The sequence below is a fragment of the Terrapene carolina genome, unplaced genomic scaffold (genome assembly GCF_002925995.2).
Source record: "Terrapene carolina triunguis isolate 2854851 unplaced genomic scaffold, T_m_triunguis-2.0 Scaffold139, whole genome shotgun sequence".
Lineage (NCBI taxonomy): Eukaryota > Metazoa > Chordata > Testudines > Emydidae > Terrapene > Terrapene triunguis.
The window spans coordinates 15,375,622-15,402,099 of NW_020664490.1; the positions used below are offsets into that span (position 1 = coordinate 15,375,622).

At 42.6% G+C, this 26,478-nt stretch overlaps 1 protein-coding gene across 1 annotated transcript in view; it reads right to left on the minus strand.

Moving 5' to 3' along the window:
- LOC112104759 (protein FAM124A) overlaps window positions 1-26,478 on the minus strand; it is a 77,944-nt gene that overhangs the window by 43,409 nt on the left and 8,057 nt on the right. The window contains exon 2 of the mRNA XM_026653507.2: window positions 21,745-21,776. Coding sequence (XP_026509292.1) covers window positions 21,745-21,776 — 32 coding nt within the window. The remainder of the gene's footprint in view (window positions 1-21,744; window positions 21,777-26,478) is intronic.

Consider the following 26,478-nt stretch of genomic DNA (forward strand, 5'->3'; position numbering starts at 1 on the left):
TAAACAAACAATGCCAGTGACCTTTTAAACATCCAAAGGAAAACTCCACCACCATTCTGCACTTGCTCAGTCTCTGACTGAACCGGTCCTTACTGCTGTGCAGGCTGCCAGTATATGGCTTCATGAACCATGGGAGCAAGGGGTAGGCTGGGTCTCACAGATCACGATTGGCATTTCAACGTCACCAATGGTTATTTTGTACTCTGCAAAGAAAGTCCCTGCTTGCAGCTTTCTGAACAGACCTGTGTTCAAAAAGACGAATGCGTCCTTTCCCGACCATCCCATGTTGATGTCAGTGAAATGGCCCCTGTGATCCACCAGCACTTGCAAAACCATTGAGAAGTGCCCCACCGCAGTTAGGGAGCCCCATCACGGCAAAACCATCCACTATATTATGCACATTTCCCATAGTCACTACCCATCTTAGCAGAAGTCTGTTAATAGCCCTGCAAACTTGGATCACAACAGATCCCATGGTAGATCTACCGACTCCAAATTGATGCCCCACTGACTGGTAGTAGTGCAGTGTTGCAAGCTTCCACAGAGCTATCGCCACTCGCTTCTCCACTGTCAGAGCAGCTCTCATTTGAGTATTGCTGCACTTCAGGGCAGGGGAAAGCTCTTCACACAGTTCCTGGAAAGTGGCCTTACACATTCAAAAGTTCTGCAGCCACTGATTGTCATCCCATAGCTCTATAATGATGCAGTCCCACCAGTCAGTGCTTGTTTCCCGGGCCCAGAAACGGCGCTCAACTGTGTCAAGGTGATGCATGACTGTTGCCGGCAACTACGAATTGCTCTGCTCTATGTCTTCCAGCAGGGCTGCTTGCGTGACATCACATTATTCTGCACGGCAGCTCTTGTATCAGCTGTGTAAATACTGCAGGATAAGACGCAAAGTGTCTGTAATGCTCACAACAACAGTGTACAGCTGAGTGGGGTCCATGCTTATCATACTATGGCATCCGCGTGGATAAAATATAAATAATATATATATATAGAGAGAGATACCTATCTCATAGAACTGGAAGGGACCTTGAAAGGTCATTGAGTCCAGCCCCCTGCCTTCACTAGCAGGACCAAATACTGATTTTGCCCCAGATCCCTAAGTGGCCCCCTCAAGGATTGAACTCACAACCCTGGGTTTAGCAGGCCAATGCTCAAACCACTGAGCTATCCCTCCCCCTGGATAACCCAGGCTTACGAAAAAAGACATGAAAAAGGCTTAGCTTGTTTGCCATTAATTTCAGGAAAAGAGGGAGGGAGGTAAGTGCATCATGGGAGGCTAACACCATATTCCCATAACCACCCGTGGCAATGTTTTGATCCCATAAGGCATTGCAAGCCCAACCCAAAATTCCACTCGGCTATGTGCACTGTGGGATAGCTACCCACAGTGCAGTGCTCTGTGCGTTGATGCAAGCCCTGATAGCGAGGATGCACTCCGCCGACACAATGAGCGTAGTGTGGACATGCAAGATTGACTTGCTTAAATTGGAGGCTTGTAGTGTAGACATGGCCAGAGATACAAACACCACACGATTAGGAGTAATCTCAATGTATTGAGACTTTTACTGTTCCTTTGAGAATGGATGTTGTAAACTACTGCAGTGAAGTGCTGAGATGGTGGTATCAACTATGACTAATGAGGAACCTTTAAACAAACACAAAAGGTCCCTCTCCCACACGTTGGGTAACCGAAAAACCATTTATTTTAATTAGTTAACTGACTGCAAGAATTTATCGGGCTTGAACCATGGGCCACAGGTCACACTTCCACGCTACCTCCGGACAGCTTTGGCAGAGCCACTGTCAACACACCATACATGCTGGTAGACCAGTCACTGCAGGAAGTGCCACCCACAGTAGCGCTGACTGGCAGCTCCTCCAATGACCTCTGTTTGGCCCAGGCCCAGTTCTGAGTCTCAGTTCGGATTCATGGCTCTGACTCTGGTTTGACCCTCGGCTCTGACATCCAGCTTCTGACTCTGGTTCTGACACTTGTTTCCGTTTCCCAGTTCCTGACTCCTGCCCTGACTGCTAGGCCTGACTCCTGCTCCAACCACAGGACCTGACCACTCTCACCCTGGTTCCTGACACTGACAATTTAGATCATGTTTCATGTGTCAACTGTGATGCTGGCAAACCAGGTGCCAGCTCATGTCAAGGCCTTCATGTTTCAACTGAGCACTAACAAATATATATAGGTATTGTTAAAATATGTTGAGTTATAAAAATGTGCTTTATGTTTAGACTTTATGAAATGCTTGTAAGATGTTGTATGCATTAATCTCACTTATAATATCTGTAACCCATGTTATAAGGTAATATTTAAGTGTTTGCATTGTAATCCTCTGCAACTGTAAATCACCAGACAGGAGAGAGACATGAATTAATGTGAAATGTTGGCTTCCAACAGAAGGTGTTTGGGCCTTTTCTGTTGGGCAGGACCTTCAGCACCAGATGAACTAATGTGGAACATCACAGGACAAAAGACTTTCTTGATTGCTACTCCCCGTGAAGAGGAGACATGCAAGTGAATTCCTTCCATCAGCTAAGTTTGCAATTAGAAGCAGAAGGGACAAAGGAATAAAAAGCCCTAATGAGGAGGAACTTTATCTCTATGCTGCTTGGACTCGGGGGGGAGGTGGAGTGCAACATTTTCTAGGCATAAGCGAGAGATCCCCAGTGTTTAGCCTCAATTAGCTACAAGGGACATATAGAGCTTACTTATTATAGAAGTTTCTATTACCTTCTGAAACTTAAAATTGTAACTCAATTGTGAACGTATGTTTACCTGCTTTAACGTTGTAAATAACATATTTCCTTTTTCTAGTTAGTAAATCTTTAGATAGCCTTACTTATAGCCAATTCTATAATAAACTAAGATTTTTGTCATGGTTATTTTTAGTAAAAGCCATGGACAGGTCATGGGCAATAAACAAAAATTCATGGAAGCCGTGACCTGTCTGATTTTTGCTGCTGCGGCGCCATGGTTACGCCCCCCCGCCGCCACCCTGGTGGCTGGGATAGGGAGTTGCAGGGTTCTCTCCCACCCACTCCCCACAAGGCTGTCCGTGGTTGCTGGAACACTAAGGAGGGCCCCTGGAGGAGGCTGGCGCCTGTTGCTGGAACCCTGCAGGGAGACCCTGAAGAGGCTGTCGCCTGTCCCTGAATCCCTGCTGGGGCCCCACTGGCTGCCAGCTCCAGGCCCACAGACCCAGGGGCTGAAGCAGAAAATGTCACGGAGGTCTCTGGAAGTCACGGCTTCTGTGACCTCTGTGACATAAACGTAGCCGTAGCTATAAACATTGTCTTTGGTGTGAGATCTGAGGTGCAACTGACCTGGGGTCAGTGACTAGTCCTTTGCAACTGGAAGTAACTTGAATAGTGTTGTGACTTTTGGTGTAAGAAACCATTTATCACAAAGGCAATCTTACCTGGCTGGCAAGATAGATTGGCGTACCTAAGGGAACTGTCTGTGATTCCATGTTAAGGCTGCTATAGAGCCTGAGGAGTTTACACTTGATACTTGGTTGGTGAAATCTAAGAATAGAATTCACAACCAATTTGGGGTTTGTGTCCTGCTTCTTAACAGTCTGCTCTGAGGTTGGTACTCACGTTCTTGAGCCACTGCCTGCCAGCTTAACACTAGACAACTGGAGGTTTGGGGGGTGGAAGCAGGTCTTACCCCCCTTTCAAGGATCTGTCCCCATCAGAGCACTCTCTTTGGATGTTACTTGGAAAGTGCACTTGCACAATCCAGACCGTCTAGAAGGAGCTCTGAGCCCTCTGGCCAAGGCCTTCTGGCCCTCCTTTTGGGCTCTCGGGTGAAATAAACAATCCAAAGTCAGCAAAAGAAGTTAAACAAAGGGGCAAAGAAAACCACTAGCCAGAATATGGGTCTCTCCTTCCTCAGAGTCCCCTGGACTCCAGCACAAGTTATAGGATACAGTCTCTTCCCCCTCTTAGCAGAGGGGATCTGTTTTCCTTTTTGTGAGGGCAGAGGTTCTGTTGCCTATCAGACCTCTTCCAGGGAGCTGGGAAACTTAACCAGCTCCCTTCCAGGGCTGCCCACTGATGAGTGGTGTTCCCTTCTTCTAAACTCCCCCTTTATGCCTGGCATGACTTGTAGGTGCATCAGGGCATAGCTACTCAAACTTACAGCAGCTCCTTACCCCCTTCCATATTGGTGCAGGATTTATACAGCTTGTTTCCCACCCATCCCCCCTAAAAAATTAGGGATTGCATTAATAAGGGAAACACTGAGTTTGGAACAGAAGCTAGTTTATCTCACTTGATTAAAAGGGGACAAATTTAGTCATGGTACAAAACCACTCATTAAAAAGAGATTCAACAGCTAGTATTTTTTCACTCTAGTGCATGAATGCGCACTCCCTCCCCCGTCCCAAAAACATTGTCTATACCCGTGTTTTTATTTTCCCAAACCTTGACTCTTATTCCTGATTAAAAGCAGGGTTTGGGGTCACCCTGCTGCTGCTATCTGGGCCACAACAGAGCAGGCTGCATGCAGGCAATATTCCAGCTCCAATGCTGTCACACTGTGTCAGGTAAGAGTAAATTCCACTCTCTATCTCCTGTAGTACAGCTCCAGCTAAGAAGATATGGGGGGAGGGAGGGACCTCAGACTTACCAGTGAGATCTAGGGGCAGATTTTCAAAGGTATTTGAGCAACTAAATATGCTGCTAGGGCACCTGGTAGTATTTTCAAAAGTGCCTAAGCAGGTTAGGCACCTAATTTCCATTGACTTCAATGGGAGTTAAGAATCTAACCTGCTTAGGCACTTTTATAAATCCTACTAGGCACCTATCCTCATCTTTAAGCACCTAAATACCTTTGTAAATCTGTTCCTTAGAGGACAGTGCGCTATATGTGATTTGGGATGCTTGTTTTCTGTTCCTGACACACGCCTGCTGTGTGACCTTGGGCAAAGCAGATCACCTATCTGTGCCTCTGTTCCCCCCCTCGCACCGTTCGTTTTCTCTATTTAGATTGTAAGCTCTTTGGGGCAGGAGCTGTCCCTTACTATGTGTTTGTACAGTGCCTAGCACAATAGGGTCCTGATCTCTATTAAGTCCTTGAGGTGCTATTGTAATACAAAAAATAATAATTAAAACAACCCTGCTTACAGAAGGGGACAAGAAACTTTGCTTTCTGGTGGTGAACACAAACAAGACTGAAGGAGGAAGGGAGAGGGTCACTGACAAGTAAATAGGCAGGGGAGCCATTTGCCATGACTGAAAGATTTGAAAATTGAAAGATAATTGCACCACAAACAACTCTGTGCACTGATGGGACAGGTGGCCTTAAGCTGACTCATAATAATCTATGTGACTGACTATCAACATCTAGCTTGTGGTTGTTCTTTAGAATGCAAGTATGCCTGTAAAAATACTGAATTTCTGTTTCAAATTTTGAAATTGGAAGCCACAGAGCCTCAAACCAACAGCTGGGCTTGAAAGTGAAAACAGTGATTCAGTAGAAAAGCTAACCAATTTAGGAACTAATCGGCAAAGAAATGAAACTCTGCTCCAAGAAACCACAAACGTTTTACCTCAAATTCAATCCATGCACATGTTCTGCAGTAGAATTAGAGAATATCATTACATTTTTGAAAGAATTATTTCCTATTTGAATAGTGTTACTTTGCATAAACACCGTTAATTTATTCTGACTGCACTTAATGAGAACTGCCAGCTGTCAAAATAAGATTAGGCCTTAAAGATCTTAAAGAGAAAGAACACTGATTTATACACACACACACACACACACTATATTCAAACCATTTTTCTTTTATATACACCTGGTACTTGTAGTGCTGGCTGTCATCTCTGGGCCATACTGTTCTTTGCAGTGGAGCAGGCCATGGGGAAGAGAGCCAGCAGAGGGAAGCCATTAGAAGAGAAGGTAGCTGGAAGGAGGAATTGCAGTGGGAATTTTGCTCAATCTCTGCAGCCTTGTTTATCCGTGACATTTCAGACTGATTATATAAAATAATTAGAAAAAAATAAGTCTTGTGGATCCTCCCTGACAAAGAAACCACTGGAGAAATAAAATTCACTACCACCCTGTCACGGAGTATTGGGGGACTCAGGGCCCTGTGCCCCCGGCTTCCTGCGATTCACCATGACTCTCAGCCAGCCAGTAAAGCAGAAGGTTTATTTAGACGACAGGAATACAGTCCAAGACAGGTCTTGCAGGCACAGACAACAGGATACCCCTCAGTTAGGTCCATCTTGGGGTCTTCGGGCACTCCAGCCCCCTTGGGAGGTCAGAGCCCTCTCTGCCTCCCAGCCACCTCACCAACCAGCTCCTCAAACTCTGCCTTCAGCGACCCCTCCCCCAGCCTTTGTTCAGTTTCCCGGGCAAAGGTGTCACCTGGCCTCTAACTCCTTCCTGGGTTCTCATGTTACATGCTCAGGTATTCTCCGTCAGTCAGTCTCCCATCCCCCAATGCAGACTATCCCAGCCACACTCCCCTGTCAGCATTCACAGACCACTTTAAGAACAGTCCCAGTTCGTCACACACCCTAACAGTAAAATAGCAGAATTCAACCCATCTTACTAGGTGGTTCCAGCTTTAACAGTCCCACTATACTACCTGGAACCAAAAACCAATAAAACTTCTACACGTACAGTTCTGCAAACAAACATTACACCTGCATAGACACAAGCCCAACAATGGCTGCAGAGCAGTATTGGAATGTTACTCTCCTAATGAACATACAAAAAAGAACATTCCGTTTTGGGTGGCATCCTGACCAAAGCAACACATACTCTTTCTGCTACAAAAGATCTATCCCCTGTGCTACCGTGTTTCCCCGAAAATAAGACAGTGTCTTATATTAATTTTTGCTCCCAAAGATGCGCTAGGTCTTATTTTCAGGGGAGGTCTTATTTTTCCTGGAGCTTCGGGGCCTTATATTCCGGGGTGGCCTTATTATCGAGGAGGTCTTATTTTCAGGGGATGTCTTATATTACAGCGAGAGGCAAAACTGGAAGTAGGTCTTATTTTCGGGGAAACAGGGTATGTACAATGGCAGCTATCTGTATATGAATGCAGCCACAGATCACTGCATTTGGATTGCCAACTCTCCCAAGATAAAAGGTAAAAAAAGGAAGGTTTATGCTTTATAAAATACAAGTTTTAGAATATGAAAAATTTTTAAATGTACTCAACTGTAGTTACACTTTAGGCTTTTCAAGTGAGACATAGAAAATATGGGATTTTTTGGTGCACAAAGGAATTCTTGAATAGCCATTCTTTCCCTGGGAATAAACACACAAAGTACACCTTTCAATTTTATTGAGGCTAAAGTCATAGTGACTTGAGTTTGGATCCTGTTCTTCCAATGAAGCTCATATAAAGTGTCATTATTTTATAGACTGTAAGACCAGAAGGGACCATTGTGATCATCTAGTCTGATCGCTTGTATAACACAGGCCATAGGACTTCCCTGAATTAGTTCCTCTTTAATTTAGAGCATATCTTTAAGAAAAACATCTAATCTTGATTTAAAAATATTGACCACAACCCTTGGTGATTTAATATATAATCTATCTCAAACTACTTTGTTTTCTGAGCAGCATTTTGGTTGTAAGACTGTACTGTCCCTTTCCTGTTGCCCTTTTGCCTCCATCTTGGACTGAAATTCCAAGAGAAGTTGTGAGGACCAACAATGCAAAGCAATCAAGGGTCATAAACCCAAAGGGTCTCCTATTCAAACACAAGCTCTCTTGAACAATGAGTCAGCTACCACTCAGAGAAACCCATCCTTCCAGGTGAACCAGTAACCAAGCAACTGATTATCTAATGGGGACTCCAGTCACCTGAGGAAGGCCGCGATGCTGACCAGGAGAGTCACCTTACAGAGGGGACTGAAAGTTTATAAAAGAAAGACTTTCTCACCAGCCATTTGCAGGGGGGGGGGGAAGAGGGGTGATCAGAAGCAGGCTAGAAGGAGCAGGAGGGTTTTGGGACCCTGAAAGGGCACTGACCAAATCCCAAGGGGTTCTTGGAGTGGTGGGGACACTGGAGGGAAGGTTGTGGGTGCAGGTTTTGTTCTTTCCGCATGAATCTGTAAGTCTCTATGCTTGGTCTAGGAAAGTGTGTGAGAGTGTTTATGAAGCTACTTTGCAAAGCCTCTGGGTTACTTGCTGTAACTATCACATGTCCCTAATGGGTTAAACTGGAGTACCCACAAGGGTGGCGCTCTGGCAAAGGGTGTGCTTAAGCTACTGAAAAGACTTGGGGGGGGGCAGCACTGGTCCTTGGGGAGCCCAGGGCAGCTGGACTGTGGGGTCCATACAGCTGAAGGGGAGTATCAGATGGAGTCTGCACCCAGGAGTGAGCCTGAGAGGCCAGAGCTAGTACCTGGATGCTGCTCAGACTCAGTTGGTTTAGCACTGCAAGAACCAGTGTTTGGGTCCAAACCCAGCGACCGCCTGGTGCTCAGCGACGAGGTGAGTTGGACAGTGAAGGACTTTCCAAGCAAAATACGTGAATGTTAACTTTTTTAAACAAAGTATAAAACAGTTTAATACGTTCAAACACTATATTAAAAAACCTCAGTCCCTTCATCCTTGACCCTCAATAGAAATAAAGCTTCCAACAATGCCTTGCCTGATTTTTGTGCAACAATGCAATGACAAAATGGAAAATTGGATAAACTGAGCACTATGAAACTTTACTGTGGTCTTCGTAGGAGAACCTTATTTTGTGAGGTTCTCCTATCTGCTCTGTGCAGACCTTAAAGTTCCCATTACACTTTTCACAAGATTTGGTGTTTGCCTTGGTGTCGTCCCCAAAATATCCTCTTTCCTCTTGCTCACTGACGTCTGCCAAGTTGTTAATTGGTTAACTGCCCCTCTCTATCCCAGATGTGGCTGTATTTCAATGGTGTTGTATGTACACTATTTGTGAAGCTCTCTTGGATCCTCCCAGATAAAAGGATCTATATATAAATGTAAAATTATTACTCCTACTACAGTAAATTTCTACAAAAAATTGCAGTGACTTAGCCTGAAATGGAACCATATCCTTTAGGATATTTTAAAAGAAATATTCAATCAATCAAAGATTACTGATGACTATGATGAGCATTGTACTAGTAGTATTTTTTTAAATAAAAAGAACATTGAGGCATTATCTAAGAAGTACACCTGGAGAATTACTGGAACTTTGCAAATGAATATAAAAAGAGTAGGTTGGTTTCTCAGCATACTGATCTTGACAGTGGACATGTGTCCTTTTGTACCTTTTATTAGGCCTATATTTTCCCAATAAAAATTATGCATGTTTTTCAAAGGGGGTTCTGAGGGTGAAAAATTAGCGCCTTTGCACTAGATTCATGCCATTTGGGCACAGAGTTAGAAGCGGGCAGAGCCACAGGGAGCTAGTCTAGGTTACAGAGGTAGACTGCCTCCCTGAATTCTCTTAAGCACAGGGGAAGTACACTCACTACTACATCCCTTATGGGGCGCAGACTATTCCACTCTGTGTGCCAGATTGGTGTAAGGAGGGGGGAGGAACAGCCCAGCTTCCTCCCCATCCTCTTGTGGGGGAAATAGGGAGAGAGAAGTTTTTACATTCCCTGGAGCTTAGTGTATCTGTCAGCACAATTTACAGAAAGTGACTAGGAAAAACAACTCAGTCAGTCTGCAATCTGACCAGTAGCACTGAATGTTAGCAGACTTGTTTATTTAGATAATCTTCTTCTCCCCTTTCTGTGGGGCACTGCAACTTCAGTGCACAGAGGGGTTGTGTGTATGTGTCTGGGAGAAGAGACCACCAGGGTATATATTTAGAGTGGTACTTCTAAAGCAACATTTTTACTGGTTAAAAGTTTTAAAAGTGCCTAAGTCCAATTGACTTTTAATGAGACGTTAGGTGCTTATGTCACTTGGGCAGTTTTGAAAATTCTACACCAAAATTATGTGTATGCTTTAAAGAAAAGTGAAATAATTAACTCTGAGCACTGATTATAACCGTGAATTCCAAGCAGTAGGCTAGAACGCTACTTAGCATTTAGGCTCCTTGTTACTAATGACTCCAACAACTTGGGATCTGACCATAAGAGGTGGTGCTTTAAATAGGTTTATATTCATGTCACAACCACTCCATTTTCTTGTAACTTTTTCAGAGTGTAGTTCCCCAGACATCCCTTCTGTGCCTCTGTTTAAGAAGCTGTGTCTCTGAAAGGCAGCACTAAATATAGACCATTTATCGTCTTAATTTACAATCAATATGTCAACTAGTTAAGTAAACAAAATGAATGTATTTACACTAACAAAGGAACAGATTATAAACAGAAAGCAATATGCACACTTTACAATAATACTAGCTAGTTACAGAAGAAATATGGGACCAGATTCTGCTCTTAGCAACTTACACCAGTATAAATGTACATTGCACTTTAAAAAAAAAATAAAAAAAATCTGAGCATGGAAGAAACTTCCAGGCTTCAATGACATATACAACAGGAGTATAATTCTAATCCTAACCATGAAGGTCACAGTCAAGGAATACATACAGCCTAAAAATACCCCAAAAGTATTACATTTTCCAGTTAGAGTCAGTAAATGAAAGATAGCTGATGACTGACCTATTAACTGCAAAGCAGGCAGGAGACATGCCTTTCACTTAATTGAGAACCAGAGCACAAATCACAGTATGCTATACCTCCTCTCACAATTTTTATTTAAGCTATTTCTATCCAAGAATGACCTCTCACCCACGGAGTTTTGAATTCAAGAGTATTAGTGTTATATTGTTTTCTGGTTAAAACAGATTGTTGCTTTCTGTAGCGCGAGTTCCCCACATGCTGTCACAAATGCACATCCTATCCCATAGGGGTAGATAAGTATTTTGCTCATTGATTTAGCTGAAAGTCAAGTAAAATGTGTGCATCCAGACAGTTCCTATTGGTCGCATACCTGAAAAATGCCAAGAGCAAAAGTTATTCCTTAAAAAGCCATTGGTAACTGGCTCCAGATCTAAGTACTATATATTTCAAATGCTACGAGGCAAATCAAGGCTTTGCTTAAAAATGCCCAGTTTTGGAGAAAGCCATTGGGATAATGGATATCCAGAACTGTGCAAATGACCCATTTTTCAGTTTGCTGGCAGTTCTGAAAAATTTAAAGGAAGTTCAGTTTAGATCAAACCAAAACCAATTTTTGGGGGAAATTTTGGCGAATCAAAAAAAAAAAAAAAGTCAGAAAAATTCTCTTTCTGGTTGAATAAAACATTTTTTCTTTGGCATTTTTAACTCTTTAAATAAAAGCAAAGGAAATAAAGGGCTAGATTCACAAAATGATGGGAATGCCCTCTCTTATGCCCAATCACCAGGGCACTCACCCAGGATATGGGAGAATCAGTTTAACTATCGGCTCTGCAGCAGAGACTATGAATCCGCATCTCCCCCCGACCAAGATGAATTTCTAATCACCAGGCTATAGAGTCAGTCTCATGCTCTCTTTGAGCCAATAACTAATCGAGTATTTTATACAAAGCGAAACAATTTAACAGGAGAGACTGAGCCCTGGTCTACACTATGGGGTTAGGTCGAATTTAGCCGCGTTAGGTTGATTTTAAAATGAATGCGTCTACACAGCCATCCCCATTCCGTCGACCTAAAGGGCTCTTAAAATTGACTGCTGTGCTCCTCTCCGGTGAGGGGAGTAGCACTAAAAATTGACCTTGCTGGGTCAAATTTGGGATAGTGCAGACGCAATTCGATGGTATTGGCCTCTAGGAACTATCCCAGAGTGCTCCAGTGTGACCGCTCTGGACAGGGCTTTGAACTCTGATGAACTAGCTAGGTACACAGGAAAAGACCCAGGAAATTTTGAATTTCATTTCCTGTTTGGTCAGTGTGGCTAGCTCAGCAGCACAGGTGACCATGCAGTCCCCTCAGAATCGCAAACGAGCTCCAGCATGGACCGAAAGGGAGAAACTGGATCTGATTGCTGTATGGGGAGAAGAATCTGTGCAAGCAGAACTCGGATCAAAAAGAAGAAATGCTAATAGATGCCAAAATCACACAGGGCATGATGGAGAGAGGCTACAACAGGGTCACACAGCAATGCCACATGAAAGTTAAGGAGCTCAGGCAAGCCTACCAAAAGACAAAGGAGGCAAACGGTCGCTCTGGGTCAGAGCTCCATACAAGTCACTTCTATGACCAGCTGCATGGCATTCTAGGGGGGGACCTTACCACTACCCACCACTGTCCGTGGACACCTGCAGGTGGGGGGGGAGTCTCACGCAACAGGGCAGAGGATTCTGTGGATGAGGAAGAGGAGCAGCAGCAGAGATAGGCAAGCGGTGAATCCGTTCTTCCCGGCAGCCAGGACCTTTTCATCACCCTGGAGTCAATACCCTCCCAAGGCAGGATCCCCGACCCTGAAGCTGGAGATGGCACCTCTGGTGAGTGCACATTTGTAACTATAGTACAGGGTTTAAAAACAATAGTGTTTAATGTTTGATTTACCCTGAAGAATTGGGATGCATTCGCGGCCAGTACAGCTACTGGAAAAGTCTGTTAATGAGTCTGGGGATGGAGCGGGAATCCTTCAGGGACATCTCCATGAAGCTCTCCTGGAGGTACTCTGAAAGCCTTTGCAGAAGGTTTCTGGGGAGGACTGCCTTATTTCATCCTCCACGGTAGGACACTTTACCATGCCAAGCCAGTAGCAAGTAGTCTGGAATCATTGCAGCACAAAGCATAGTAGTGAATGGTCCTGGGTTTTGGTCGCATTCAAGCAACATTCGGTCTATACCTTTCTGGGTTAGCCTCAGGAGAGTGACATCATTCATGGTCACCTGGTTGAAATAGGGGAATTTTTGTAAAGGAACAGTAAAAGGATCCTGCTCATGCTGGGCTGTTTGCGCTTGGCTAAAAGGGATCTTCCCGGAGAATAGCCACGTGGCGGGGGGGGAGGGGTGAAGGGATCATTCCAGAGAATAGCCACACAGTGGGGTGGTGGGAGGTGTGTGCTGCACAACCACCTGAAAATGGCAGTCCCTCCTTTTAAATGTGAAACCCAACCAGCAGTGCTTGCTATGGGAAAGGATGGTGCTGTAGTTTGAAATCATTCTCACATGTTATGAAGGCGTAAGAAGCCAACCCCGCTTACCAAAAGACTTACCATGGCTGCCTGGAAACCGAATTCTGTTGCCCAGCCATGTGTGATGTGTCACCATACCAGCATGCGCTCAATATAGAAGGCAAAATATGACCTTGTACCTAAAGCACATGTGCTGTCTGCTGTGAATTTGCTTGATTCACTGTGAAAGAGTCTCCCTTTTGTTCTCAGAAATGTATCATGTTAAATTTTACTCTCCCTTTTTACCCCCCCCGTGCAAATTTTTTCTATGTTCCCCCTATTATCTACGTCCCTGAGGTTATCGCAGGTTAGAAGGCGGGGGGGGGGGGGGGGGAGAGGAGAAAAAGCACTTGCGATGAAATGTTTTCCGAGCTCATGCAGTCTTCCTGCACTGATAGGGCACAGCTGAATGCATGGAGGAATTCAGTGGCAGAGGCCAGGAAAGCATTAAGTGAGTGCAAAGAGCAGAGGCAGGAGGCGATGCTGAGGCTAATGGGGGAGCAAACGGACATGATGAAGCGTCTGTTGGAGCTGCAGGAAAGCCAATAAGAGTACAGATCCCCGCTGTATCCATTGTATAACCGCCTGCCCTCCTCCCCAAGTTCCATATCCTCCTCACCCAGACACCCAAGAACGCGGTGGGGGAGGCTACGGGCACCCAGCCACTCCACTCCAGAGGATGGCCCACGCAACAGAGGGCTGTCATTCAAACAGTTTTGATTTGTAATGGGGCTACAATAAGCTATGTGGCCTTGTCCTTCCCTCCTCCTGCACCCCACCCCACCCCACCTGGGATACCTTGTCAGTTCTCACTTTTTTTTTTAATTAATAAAGAATGCATGGTTTCAAAACAATAGTGACTTTATTTCAAAGGGGAAGGGTGGTTGGCTTACAGGGAATTAAAAACCAACAAAGGGGGCAGGTTTGCATCAAGGAGAAACACACACAACTGTCACACGGTACCCTGGCCAGTCGTGAAACTGGTTTTCAAAGCCTCTCTGATGCGCAGCTGGCCTAGCTGTACTCTTCTAATCGCCCTGGTGTCTGGCTGCTCAAAATCGGACGCCAGGCGATTTGCCTCAACCTCCCACCCCACCATAAACGTCTCCCCCTTACTCTCTCAGATATTATGGAGCACACAGCAAGCAGAAATAACAATGGGAATATTGGTTGCACTGAGGTCTAACCTAGTCAGCAAACAGCGCCAGCGAGCTTTTAAACGTCCAAAGGCACATTCTACCACCATTCTACACTTGCTCAGCCTATGGTTGAACTGCTCCTTACTACTGTCCAGGCTGTCTGTGTATGGCTTCATGAGCCATGGGAGCAAGGGGTAGGCTGGGTCCCCAAGGATAACTATTGGCATTTCAACATCCCCAACGGTAATTTTCTGGTCTAGGAAGTAAGTCCCTTCTTGCAACTGCTTGAACAGCCCGGAGTTCCTAAAGATGCAAGCGTCATGCACCTTTCCCGGCCATCCCACGTTGATGTCGGGGAAACGTCCCTTGTGATCCACCAGTGCTTGCAGCACCATTGAGAAATATCCCTTGCGGTTTACGTACTGGTTGGCAAGGTGGTCCGGTGCCAAAATAGGGATATGCATTCTGTATATTGCCCCACCACAGTTAGGGAACCCCATTGCAGGAAAGCCATCCACTATGACCTGCACATTTCCCAGAGTCACTACCCTTGATAACAGAACATCAGTGATTGCATTGGCTACTTGGATCACAGCAGTCCCCACAGTAGACTTGCCCACTTCAAATTGATTCCCGACTGACCGGTAGCAGTCAGGCGTTGCAAGCTTCCACAGGGCTATCGCCACTCATTTCTCAACTGTCAGGGCAGCTCTCATCTTGGTATTCCTGCGCTTCAGGGCGGGAGAAAGCAACTCACAAAGTTCAAGAAAAGTGGCCTTACGCATGCAAAAAGTTTCACAGCCACTGTGAATCATCCCATACCTGCAACACTATGTGTTCCCACCAGTCTGTGCTGGTTTGCCGGGCCCAGAATTGGCATTCCACTGTATCAACCAGCCCCACTGCCTCCATGATGTCCCACTTGCCACAGCCCGTGCTTTCAGGAATGTCTATGTCCATGTCCTCATCACAATCATCCTCGTGCTGGCGTCTCTTAGCCCGGTTCTGCACATACTCCAGGATAATGCGCGAGGTGTTTACAAATGCTGACAACAGCAGCGGTGAGCTGACCGGGCTCCATGCTTGTCATGGTATGGCATCTGCATGGGTAACCCAGGAAAAAAGGCGCAAAACGATTGTCTGCCGTTGCTTTCATGGAGGGAGGGAGTGAGGGAGGGGCGACTGACGACATGTACCCAAAACCACCCGCAACAATGTTTTTGCCCCATCAGGCATTGTGAGCTTAACCCAGAATTCCAATGGGCAGCGGAGACTGCGGGAACTGTGGGATAGCTACCCACAGTGCACCCTTCTGTAAGTCAATGCTAGCCACGGTAGCGAGGACACACTCCGCCAACTTAATGCGCTTAGTGGGAACATACACAATAGACTGTATAAAATCAATTTCTAAAAATCGACTTCTATAAAAATCGATCTAATTTCATGGTGTAGACATACCCTTAGAAAGCCCCACCCCATATTAGCCAATAGCCTGGTGATTAGGGCAGTCTTCTGAGTGGAGAAAGACCTGGGTTCAAGTCCACATGCCTGAGGAAGATTCAAACCTGGGTCTCCTATAACCCAGATGAGTGCCCTAACCACTGGGCTATTGGGTATGAGGGGGAGCAGCAGCTCTACCTCAATGCTGTGAATGGTGCTGAAATCCCCTTGTGAATCTAGCCTGAAAAATCAAAATGATCTGTTTTGACTTTTTTTTTTTTCTCTTTTTGTTTTGATCAACAAAATTTACTTAAATTGACACAAAGTCACAAAATGTTTTGGTTGACCCAAATCTGCATTTTCTCAGTAAAAAAAATTTTTCAGCTGAAAAAATGTCACCCAGCTCTGTTATCACAAATGCGAAGAACATGCCGAGCTGGAGATATGGAGAAGATCCTCCAAAACTCTACTTAATCAAAAGGCAGACATAGAGGCTGCTGGCAGCGTCTCAAAAGCATAACTTGACAAAAACTTCACAATGGTTGGTAGGCTGAGACCACGGCCTACCATAGTAACCAGCCCTGTCTCACTGTTTTCTAGTACTCCCCCTGTCTGTAGCTATCTTCTGTCTTTGTGCCTCGTGTGAAATAATTACTTCCTTTTGTTTTAAACCTGCTGCCTATTAATTTCATTTGGTGCCCCTAGTTCTTGTGTTATGAGAAGGAGTAAATAACGCTTCCTTATTTACTTTCTCCACACCAGTCATGATTTTATAGACCTCTATCCTTTTCCCCCTTAGTTAGGGTGACCAGACAGCAAATGTGAAAAATCGGGACAGGGGGGTGGGGGGGTAATAGGAGCCTATATAAGAAAAAGACCCAAAAATCAGGACTGTCCCTATAAAACCGGGACATCTGGTCACCCTACCCTTTGTCGTCTCTTTTCCAAGCTCAAAAATCCCAGTCTTATTAATCTGTCCTCATATGGAAGCCGTTCCATATGCTTAATCATTTTTGTTGCCCTTTTCTGAACCTTTTCCAATTCCAATATATATTTTTTGAGATGGGGTGGCCATATCTGCATGCAGTATTCAAGATGTGGGCGTATTAGGGATTTATATAGAGGCAATATGATATTTTCTGTCTTATTATGTAGACCTTTTTTAATGATTCCCAACATTCTGTTCGCTTTTTTGACTGCTGCTGCACACTGAGTGGATGTTTTCAGAGAACTATCCACAATGACTCCAAGATCTCTTTCTTGAGTGGTAACAGCTAATTTAGACCCCATCATTTTAGATGTATAGTTGGGATTATGTTTTCCAATGTGCATTACTTTGCATTTATCAACATTAAATGTCATCCGCCACTTTGTTGCCCAGTCACCCAGTTTTGTGAGATCCTTTTGTGGTTCTTCGTTGTCTGCATGAGACTTAACTATCTTGAGTAGTTTGGATTCATCTGCAAGTTTTGCCACCTCACTGTTTGCCCCTTTCTCCAGATCATTTATGAATATATTGAATAGGACTGGACCCCATACAGACCCCAGGAGGACACCACTATTTATACCTCTCTCCATTCTGAAAACTAACCATTTATTCCTACCCTTTGTTTCCTATCTTTTAACCAGTTACTAATCCATGAGAGGACTTTCCCCGCTTATCCCATGACAACTTACTTTGCTTAAGAGCCTTTGGTGTGGGACCTCATCAAAGGCCTTCTGAAAACCTAAGTACACTATATCCACTGGATCCGCCTTTTCCACATGCTTGTTGACACCCCCAAAGAACTCTAATAGATTGGTGAGGCATGATTTCCCTTTAGAAAAACCATGTTGACTCTACCCCAACAAATTATGTTCATATATGTGTCTGACAATTTGGTTCTTTACTGTAGTTTCAACCAGTCTGCCCAGTACTGAAGTCTGGCTTACCGGCCTGTAATGCTGGGATCACCTCTGGAGCCCTTTTTAAAAATTGGTGTCACATTAGCTATCCTCCAGTCATTTGGTACAGAAGCTGATTTAAATGATAGGTTACAGAATACAGTTAGTAGTTCTGCAATTTCACATTTGAGTTCCTTCAGAATTCTTGGGTGAATATCATCTAGTCCTGGTCACTTATCACTGTTTAATTTATCAATTTGCTCCAAAACCTACTCTAATGACACCTCAATCTGGGAGAGTTCCTCAGAGTTGTCACCTAAAAAGAATGGCTCAGTTTTGGGAATCTCCCTCCCATCCTCAGCCATGAAGACTGATGCAAAGAATTCATTTAGTTTCTCCACAATGGCCTTATTGTTCTCGGGTGCTCCTTTAGCATCTCGAATGTCCAGTGGCCCCACTAGTTGTTTAGCAGGATTCCTGCTTCTGCTGTACTTATTTTTTCTGCAATAACTTTTTGAGTCTGTGGCTAGCTGTTCTTTTATGGTCTTCCTAATCATATTTTCACACTTCCTCTCAGGCCTATGGCTTTCTTATGCTTTTGTATTGGCAGAGTAGCCTACAAAACTTTTGCAGTCTTCTCTGCAGCAGAGTTTAACAGTCTGCACAATGAGCAACTAAACTGAATGCAATGAAGTCACCTGACACATTCTTTCCTAGTTTCTTCTTTGGCATCTCTGCAGTAAACTCTTGCCCAGCTGACTTGATTCAGAAATTTGCCAGAAAGAATGGCTTACGAGTTTAAGATTCAAATTTGAAATCCAACACTCCACAGAACCACAGATTACAATCCTGGCAGGACCAGCAAAGCTTTTTATCCTTCTGGGTTAGAAAACTACCATTCATAGGAAAGGGGTCTTTCAGAAGACACATTTGCAGATCAGACAAAAATTAAAATTGACAGAGAATCTTTAGTAAGAGTAGGGGTTTGCCCTAGTATCTCTGCCCCAAATTTCTTCTCTTCCCTTCTCCAAACTGTTTTGCAGTCTGCTATGTGTTGGCTAGTTGCTAGTCTCAACCTTGGCAGTTCAATTTAGGGGATCTCTATAGTATGCACATAATTTGTGAAGTCCTTTGGGATGAAAGCAGCAATATAAAAGTAAACATTACTCCATTGTTTTTACGCTTTACTGGGGACATGGAAATCATTGCTGTCAAGTGATTTAATATCAGGATGTGGAGCAATGAGTTTTCATGTGGACTTGTAAAGCCAAGAGCTAACCTCTACTCTTTTTTCTAAAGAGTTTTAAACCAAGCTATTACAATTTATTATTTGTAATTCAGTGGCAACTAGAGATCCCAATCAGATTTGGTGCCTGCTCATAGTAGGTGCTCTATAGAGAATAGAAAAGTAGCTCCTGCCCTGAAGAGTTCACAGTCTGATCTACTCAAATATTATTATTCCTCTTGTGCTTTCTGAACAGCCTGACCACACAACGCCTATGAAATACAAAACTAAATCCCATGATTTGTGGTGCTACCCCAGCCTCATTTGTCTTGGAAGCAGAAAAGAGACAACACATTTTTAAGTTTGTATGTAAAAAGGCTGTCCTGTCTCTTGAACTTTTCTGTCTCTGCTGGAATGATAATACTTCCCAGTACTGACAAAGGACTGGTGTTAAAATACTATTGTAATCCCCACCACATCCTGGACTGCCTTGGTCAGCAAAACATCTAGGTCACCACATTTAACGTGACAAACTGCAGCTGGCATATAACTAAAATCACTTGTATGTACAAATCTATTACGAATAAGAATTACCAAGATGAGTTTGCTCCTATTGTTTTTACTCAACACAGCAGTAATACAAATAAATAATTGATTACAAGTCAATGTCTAGACGAGAAATACTTTGCTTTAAACTCATCGGTGAGTTCATTTGTCAAATTATTATTATTGGGCCCATAATCTGGGTCACTGCCCAGGATACTGACCAGGCCTGGTAGTATACACTCTAATACACGGCCAAAAACTGGGTTACTGGAGGGAAATGAACAGGAACAGCATATCAGATAAAAATTCTTTTAATAAAAATGCAAAGAGCTGATTTATTGAATGTTCCCTCCCCACCCCGCCAATCATATAGAGAATGAGCCCTGCCAGTAGGAAACCAGGAATATATTCAAATAATAAGAACATTCTTAGGCTAAAGGCCTGAACTGCTAGCGGGAGACATACATCCAGCAGACAGACAGAAGAGACAGCTAGCCCTTTGTCAGTCACATCAGCTCAGGATTCAGACATGTAGATAAATTTATTCTTTAAGGGCCTGATACAACTCTCAGTGAATTGGAATTCAATGAAAATACTCCCACTGACTTCAATAGGAGATAGATAAAACCTCAAATTATTCCTTCTGGCTAGGTGATACCCTGTGGAATTAGTCTGAGAGCTGGACACATGTGTGGAACTGTCCAGAGAAACCCCGTTTCACCCAGAATCATGTGCATGGAGGATATTTGACAGCTTTCTTCTGATTATAAGAGAATTAGGGCTGCAGGGTGGGAAAGTCATCTTTGTGAATTTCTGTAGTGTTCACTTTGAGTAACAGCTTGCATCTATGAGGAGAAATCAGGAGGGAATTAGCTGGAGAGATGCCATCTTACATTGATAGAGGGCTTTATTTGCAGTTTTGCTTGAACAACCATTTCTGGGATTCAGAGAGTAGTAGATACAGTTCTTCCAATAAATGACAGAATATTTTTGGGAAGATAAAGTCATTATTGTAGAAGACTGAAAAGCAACCATGTGAAGTTCCTTTCAGCGAAAGCAGAAAAATTTGCCACATCACAGGAAAAAAGAAACCAGATACTGTGTTTCATCTTTTATCACTTAGTTAACCTGAAATCTAATCTGTTCATAAGAAATATTTGGAAAGGCTGGAAAACATTGTTCACTTTCTCACTTCTTTAAAACTCAAACGAAGAAATGCCTTACAGAATTTTCTCCCCTTATGTTTTCTTGGCACCACTTTATAATAGGCACTCACTCATTTCTAATTCCTGTGGCCTTTGCTGAAATGACATTAATCATTACAAACTCTGAGGCCCTATTCACATTGAATAGCCAAACCATGTTTCAGAATTGTGTTCTCACTCTAAAATCATAAGAAGATAGGGTAATGTTTATCTCTTCAAGCATGGTTGTAACTCAGTCTGGCCCTATCCACACTGGCCAACCAATCTGTTCATTGAGCTACTGTTTCCAAACTGAGTTCCAAGCAGAGCATGGATGGGGTCCTTACCATGCAGATAGCAGAGTTCCCAGGGAATTACGTATGCCATCTCCCTGCTAACAGCTTTGAAATAGAGCTGTCACTTTGCAGTGGAATACAGGACCAATCTAGGACACCACCCACATAGTGATCAGGGCCACTCCCTCCTGTGATCTTTGAGGACTACTTTTTCCTCTTCCAATTGTATTTTGGGGACTCATCTCAGTCCCTCTTTTTCACTTACAACAGCTCTGCATGGGTTACTGAAGCCCCAGAGCCTACTGCAGTGAACTTCACAGGCCCAGTGAGAGGCTAGGGATGAAGATCTGCTTGGTGGTGGAGGAAAGAGATGGTGAGAGGAAATATTTAAATGATCATTTGCATGAGCCCTCTCTACACTCGTCCAGATCACACAAGGATCAGTTGAGTCAGTGCAAACTGGGCATATAAAAGTGTGTTTCGTGCTGCTGTGTAAAGCAGGACCAAGATTTAGGGAATTTTAATATTGATCTTAACGGGAGCAGAGTTAATCTAGTGTCAAGTGTTTTTGCAAATCCCGCCCATACACTGAAGAACTGCTTTCAGTAAACATAATAGCCAAGAGGCTTTTTAAATTGTATACAGGGTTTGTGTAAAAGGTCTGTTAATCAAAACTTTTATTTGTCTTTTTATTTCTCCTTTTATATTATTCCTTTGATTTTTAAACTCATCGCTGCTCGTGATGGAGAATAATGTAGATGGATCCAAGACATATCACTGTAATGTAATTTGAAAACCTGGAGATTTCTTTATTGCATTAAGCAGACATTAACAGATAGCAAATGAAAAAGAAAAGGGTGAGATTTTATTTTTAAAAAGGTCTTAAAATTATACTCACTGCTTGTAGAGGACATGCGGCTGTACTCAGATCTGCAAGACAAAAATCTTAGTTCAGCAGGGCTGTACTATGTTTAAATCTTTAAAGATCATACACAAATTTGGCAAAGGAAACTACTGACTTAATTTAATTTGCTTTATACCAGTGGTTCTTAATCGTTACTGCAGCCTGCACCCCTTTGGTTCTCAAAATATGTTCTCGCACCCCTTCTCAAAAATCATTGAAATAGGTCAGTTCTTTAAACCTAGGTATTTTCTTTGTTTGTATATTACAGTAATTGTTAAAAAATGTATAATGTTAATAAATACATAGGTTTGATGAAACAAAGTAGTTGTACTTACGTGCCTGTGCTTAATTTGTGTTTTCGATGATTTACCTTTACAAAAATCTGACATGTCTCGCCCCTCGAGAAAGGGCATCTGGCACCCCCAAGGGGTGCGTGCACCCCAGGTTAAGAACCACTGCTTTAAACTGTCAAACTGCTTAAAACCTACACCAGTTATTTTTATAGTAAAATAGCTCACTATGGAAATTATTCTGAATGTGCCCTCAGGATAGCGGACATTCTGCAGGAATGTTAAAAATATCCATAGAGACTACACAACTACGGAAGAAACTCTTTTTGAGGCTGTAACTAGTTTTCCAATACTGCTGGAATTTGATCCTCCTCCCCATCCAATGTCTAATATCTCCAAAAATGCTTTGCACCTGAAATTTCTAATGTGCATTCTGTAGACAGAGGAGAAACTGAATTGTCCTTTGCACAAAGTTTGAAGGAAACCGTAAAATTGATCTTAGAGATATGATTCATTGAAGAATGAGGTTTTTACCTTTTGGAGAAGTCTTTTCTGTCTCTTTTTTTCCTTCTTTATGTCATATCTCAGAGACTCAGTCTAGAAGTTCCTCATTAGTTTTATTCAATTTATTGTCCACAACAAGAACTAGTGCTGTTCAGTATTTTGAAGAAGGCTAGGTAGTTAATTTTGCAGCTGTTCACTATATAACTCTGAACCTTTGAAAATTTTATTCATTCCTGAAGGAGCTAATAAACTTTTATGGTTACCAATTAATCTGAGATTTCATTTTACAAATCAAAATATAAGCCCTTTTTATTGTGAGCTGGGACTGAAAGTTTGTCTAAAGAGATTTTTAATAGAAATCACAGGTTATTCACAATGTGTTGACAACTCTCAATTTTGTGATATTTTATGCTTTTCTTAAAGCTCCAGATTTTGGAGGCAAGTGAGTATATGAGACTCTCAGCTTTATTTTTCAAAATAAGTAAATTCCTAGCCCTCATGTTTGCAGAGAAAAAGCTTTAAAAAAGTTAATCAAAAGACATATGACAAGCACTGATAACTTGCTCACGGAATAAACAAAAAACCCTCAGAACAGTATGTTGCTGTCTTTTTCCAATAATGATAGCTAGCTGGAGTACTTGAGTTCTGGAGCTCTTGCAAATATTTTAAGCATTCTAGGTATTATACAAAATGAACAATCACTTTGACAGGTCTTAAATTTAAACAAGTTAAATATAGAAGTAAAAATATCCTAAGTCATTTAGCCCCAGCTTCCTAGAATGTCGTTTTGTTCCTGCTAGTTCATGTTCTCATCCCCATTTTAAATGTTCCAAGTAACGGAGCCTCTACCAATTCCCTCGGGAAAGTGTTCCGTGGTCTGTGTTCTGAACATAGATTGGGGGAGGGATTCAAGAAGCGACTAGTGGAGCAGTAGCAGCTGTTATAGGGCTTTATCCTATGTTCTTTGAAGTCAGTGGCAAAGCTATCATTGACTTTAATGGTGAAGTATCAGGGCCACAGTCTTGGGCAGTACCAGGGACAGAGGCAGGGCTTTGTAGCAGCATTACTTCTGCATTTTTTAAATGAAGGATGTTACCTTTTAAAGGTGAAATGGAAGGGGAAATTCAGGCAAGAATGGGTAAGGAGGATGCATCTCTTATACAGAATCATTTTCAGACCCTCCAGGTATCTTAGGGGGAGGTAGTGGAGTAACAAAGGCTCTGAAGCAAGGTGTGGTATGAGTGTGTGTGAGTGTGAAGGGTTGTTCCACTCGCTGTCCAGTCATTGTTTCTATTTCTAGGTTTAACTGCCCCTCCTCCCTCCCATGTCTAAAAAGTCTCCTTCTCCAGGGCTTCTTTATACCAGGAAAAAAAGTTATAGAAGAGCTGACAGCCCACCTGCTACCTGCTTTCTTTGCTTGCCCAGCACTGGCATGATAACACCTATTGTACTGAGATTTTTCCCGACCCCCTTTTACCTAGGAACTATTCTTTCACATCACAGTTATGCCTAAAAGACTTCTTCTCTTCCTTAAATAGACACATAGGGGAAGAGCATGGTATAGTGATTTAACTACAGGCTTATGAGTCAGGAGAAATAGGCTCTATTGTTGACTCTGACACCAGCTTGCTGTGTGACCTTGAGCAAGTCACTTAATTCCTGTGGATCAGATTATGATTTCAGTTACATTGGTATAAATCCAAACTAACTCCACTGGATTTCCACCAGAGTAACCAAGATCACTGCATTAGCGTAAGTGATAACACTGCATTTTAATGGAGTTAGTTTGGATTTCTACCAGACAGAGTGAGTTCAGAGCATGACCATCTGTGTCTCAATTTAACTACTACAAAGGGATGTTTACTAACATTTTAATGGTTTTGGAGAGCCTCTGGTAGCAGTATTATTCCTGTGCTTTAAGCTGCCATTTATAATCTTTTAAATACAGTGGAATAGCAATAACCACACCAGTATGTGCCACACCGCTTCTGCTGTATTTCTCAGGTGGCTGAAGGCACGATGCTTACCTGCCTAGGATTTTGTACCTTGTTCTTTAAAGGGTAGTACACCAAAGGAATGAACCACTAACCAATAATGCATACACTGTTCTGGCTCAGTTATAGTAGATGTCAGTACAGATCTCCCTACTAGCAAAATTTAGTCATTAAAGTCTAGGTAAAAGTTGCTTTCAAGGACCATATCTATAATAATATACTAGCAGGTTTCTCTACTGAGATATGAAAGAGCACATTGGAACTTTTGCACTACATTGGTGATGTCTGGTGGCAGAAATCATTTCAAAACCAATGTAGTGCAAAAGGTCCATTTTATATATTTGAATACTCAAATCACAGATGAATTCTGTACAGTGCCATGACAAGAGTGATATATATGATGTGAAAGTTACAAAAAAACCTAAAGGTAAAAACAGTCCTTAAAAACAGGTTACAGCAGCAATGGTTTCCTTCTCCTGAGAGTTACACATAAATGGACGCGATATATGATGGGAGACTGACATCTGAAGAATGAACCAAATCAGGTAGAACAGGGGTTCGCAACCTTTCAGAAGTGGTGTGCTGAGTCTTCATTTATTCACTCTAATTTAAGATTTTGCGTGCCAGTAATACATTTTAACGTTTTTAGAAGGTCTCTTTCTATAAGTCTATAATATATAACTAAACAATTGTTGTATATAAAGTAAATAAGGTTTTTAAAATGTTCAAGAAGCTTCATTTAAAATTAAATTAAAATGCAGAGCTGGATGGCCAGGACCCAGGCAGTGTGAGTGCCACTGAAAATCAGCTTGCGTGCCGCCTTCGGCACACATGCCATACGTTGCCTACTCCTGAGCTAGAAGGAAGAATTTAATCAGAAAAATGTGAATAATTGGGAATCATTTATGAACATCCTAGAGATGCCAAAAAATGCCACAATCAAGGAAGAAGGCCATAGTGGTTTTAAAAAATGACCTGGTTAAGAGGGGAAGTGAAGGCAGCTATAAATATATAACAAATGGAAGAAGGTGAAAGTTGATAGTAATGAATATTAATCAAGTAAGAATTGTAGAAAATTGATAGATGAAGCAAAGGGACACAAAGAGAAATCTATGGCCAGCACAGTTAAGGACAATAAGAAAGAGTTTTTTTAAATATATTAGGAACAAAAAGAATCCTGACAATGGTATTGGTCCATGACTAGATGAAAATGGTAGACTTAATAATAATGCAGAAAAGGCAGAAGTGTGCAATAAATATTTCTGTTCTGTATTTGGGGAAAACAGATGATATAGTCTTATCATATGGTGATAAGAATACTCTTTCCATTCCACTAGTATTTATGGAGGATGTTAAATAGGAGCTACTAAAGTTAGACATTTTTAAATCAGCAACTCCAGAACACTTGCATTCAAGAGTTTTAAAAGAGCTGCCTAATGAGCTTGCTGGACCATTCTGTTAATACAAAATACTTAGGATCACAGGACATTGTGATAAAAAAAAAAAAAAAAACTAGAATATACAATTAATAGGGCACTAATTAAATGGATTAAAAACTTGCAGGTCTCAAAATGTAATTGTAAAGGGGGAATCATCATTGAATGGGTGAGCTGGGTTTCAGCCCAAATGTTTACAATGCTATGTTTAGCCCTGTAACAGAACCTGAGAGCTCAACTCAGTTGACCCAGGCTGAGACTCTCTGCTGTGGGTTGTTGTTTTTTTTCCTGTGTAAGATGTATCTTAACACACAAATGTACAAATTCATAAGTGAGTATCTCTAAGCTGAGCTGTGTGGCACCAAAAATAAATAAAAACTCATGAAACTATTTATTTTATTTTAAGCATCAAGGCTAGGGTTACCATTCATCCGGATTTACCCGGACATGTCCTGCTTTTTGTGTTAAAAATAGCGTCCGGGGGGGAATTTGTAAATCACTAAA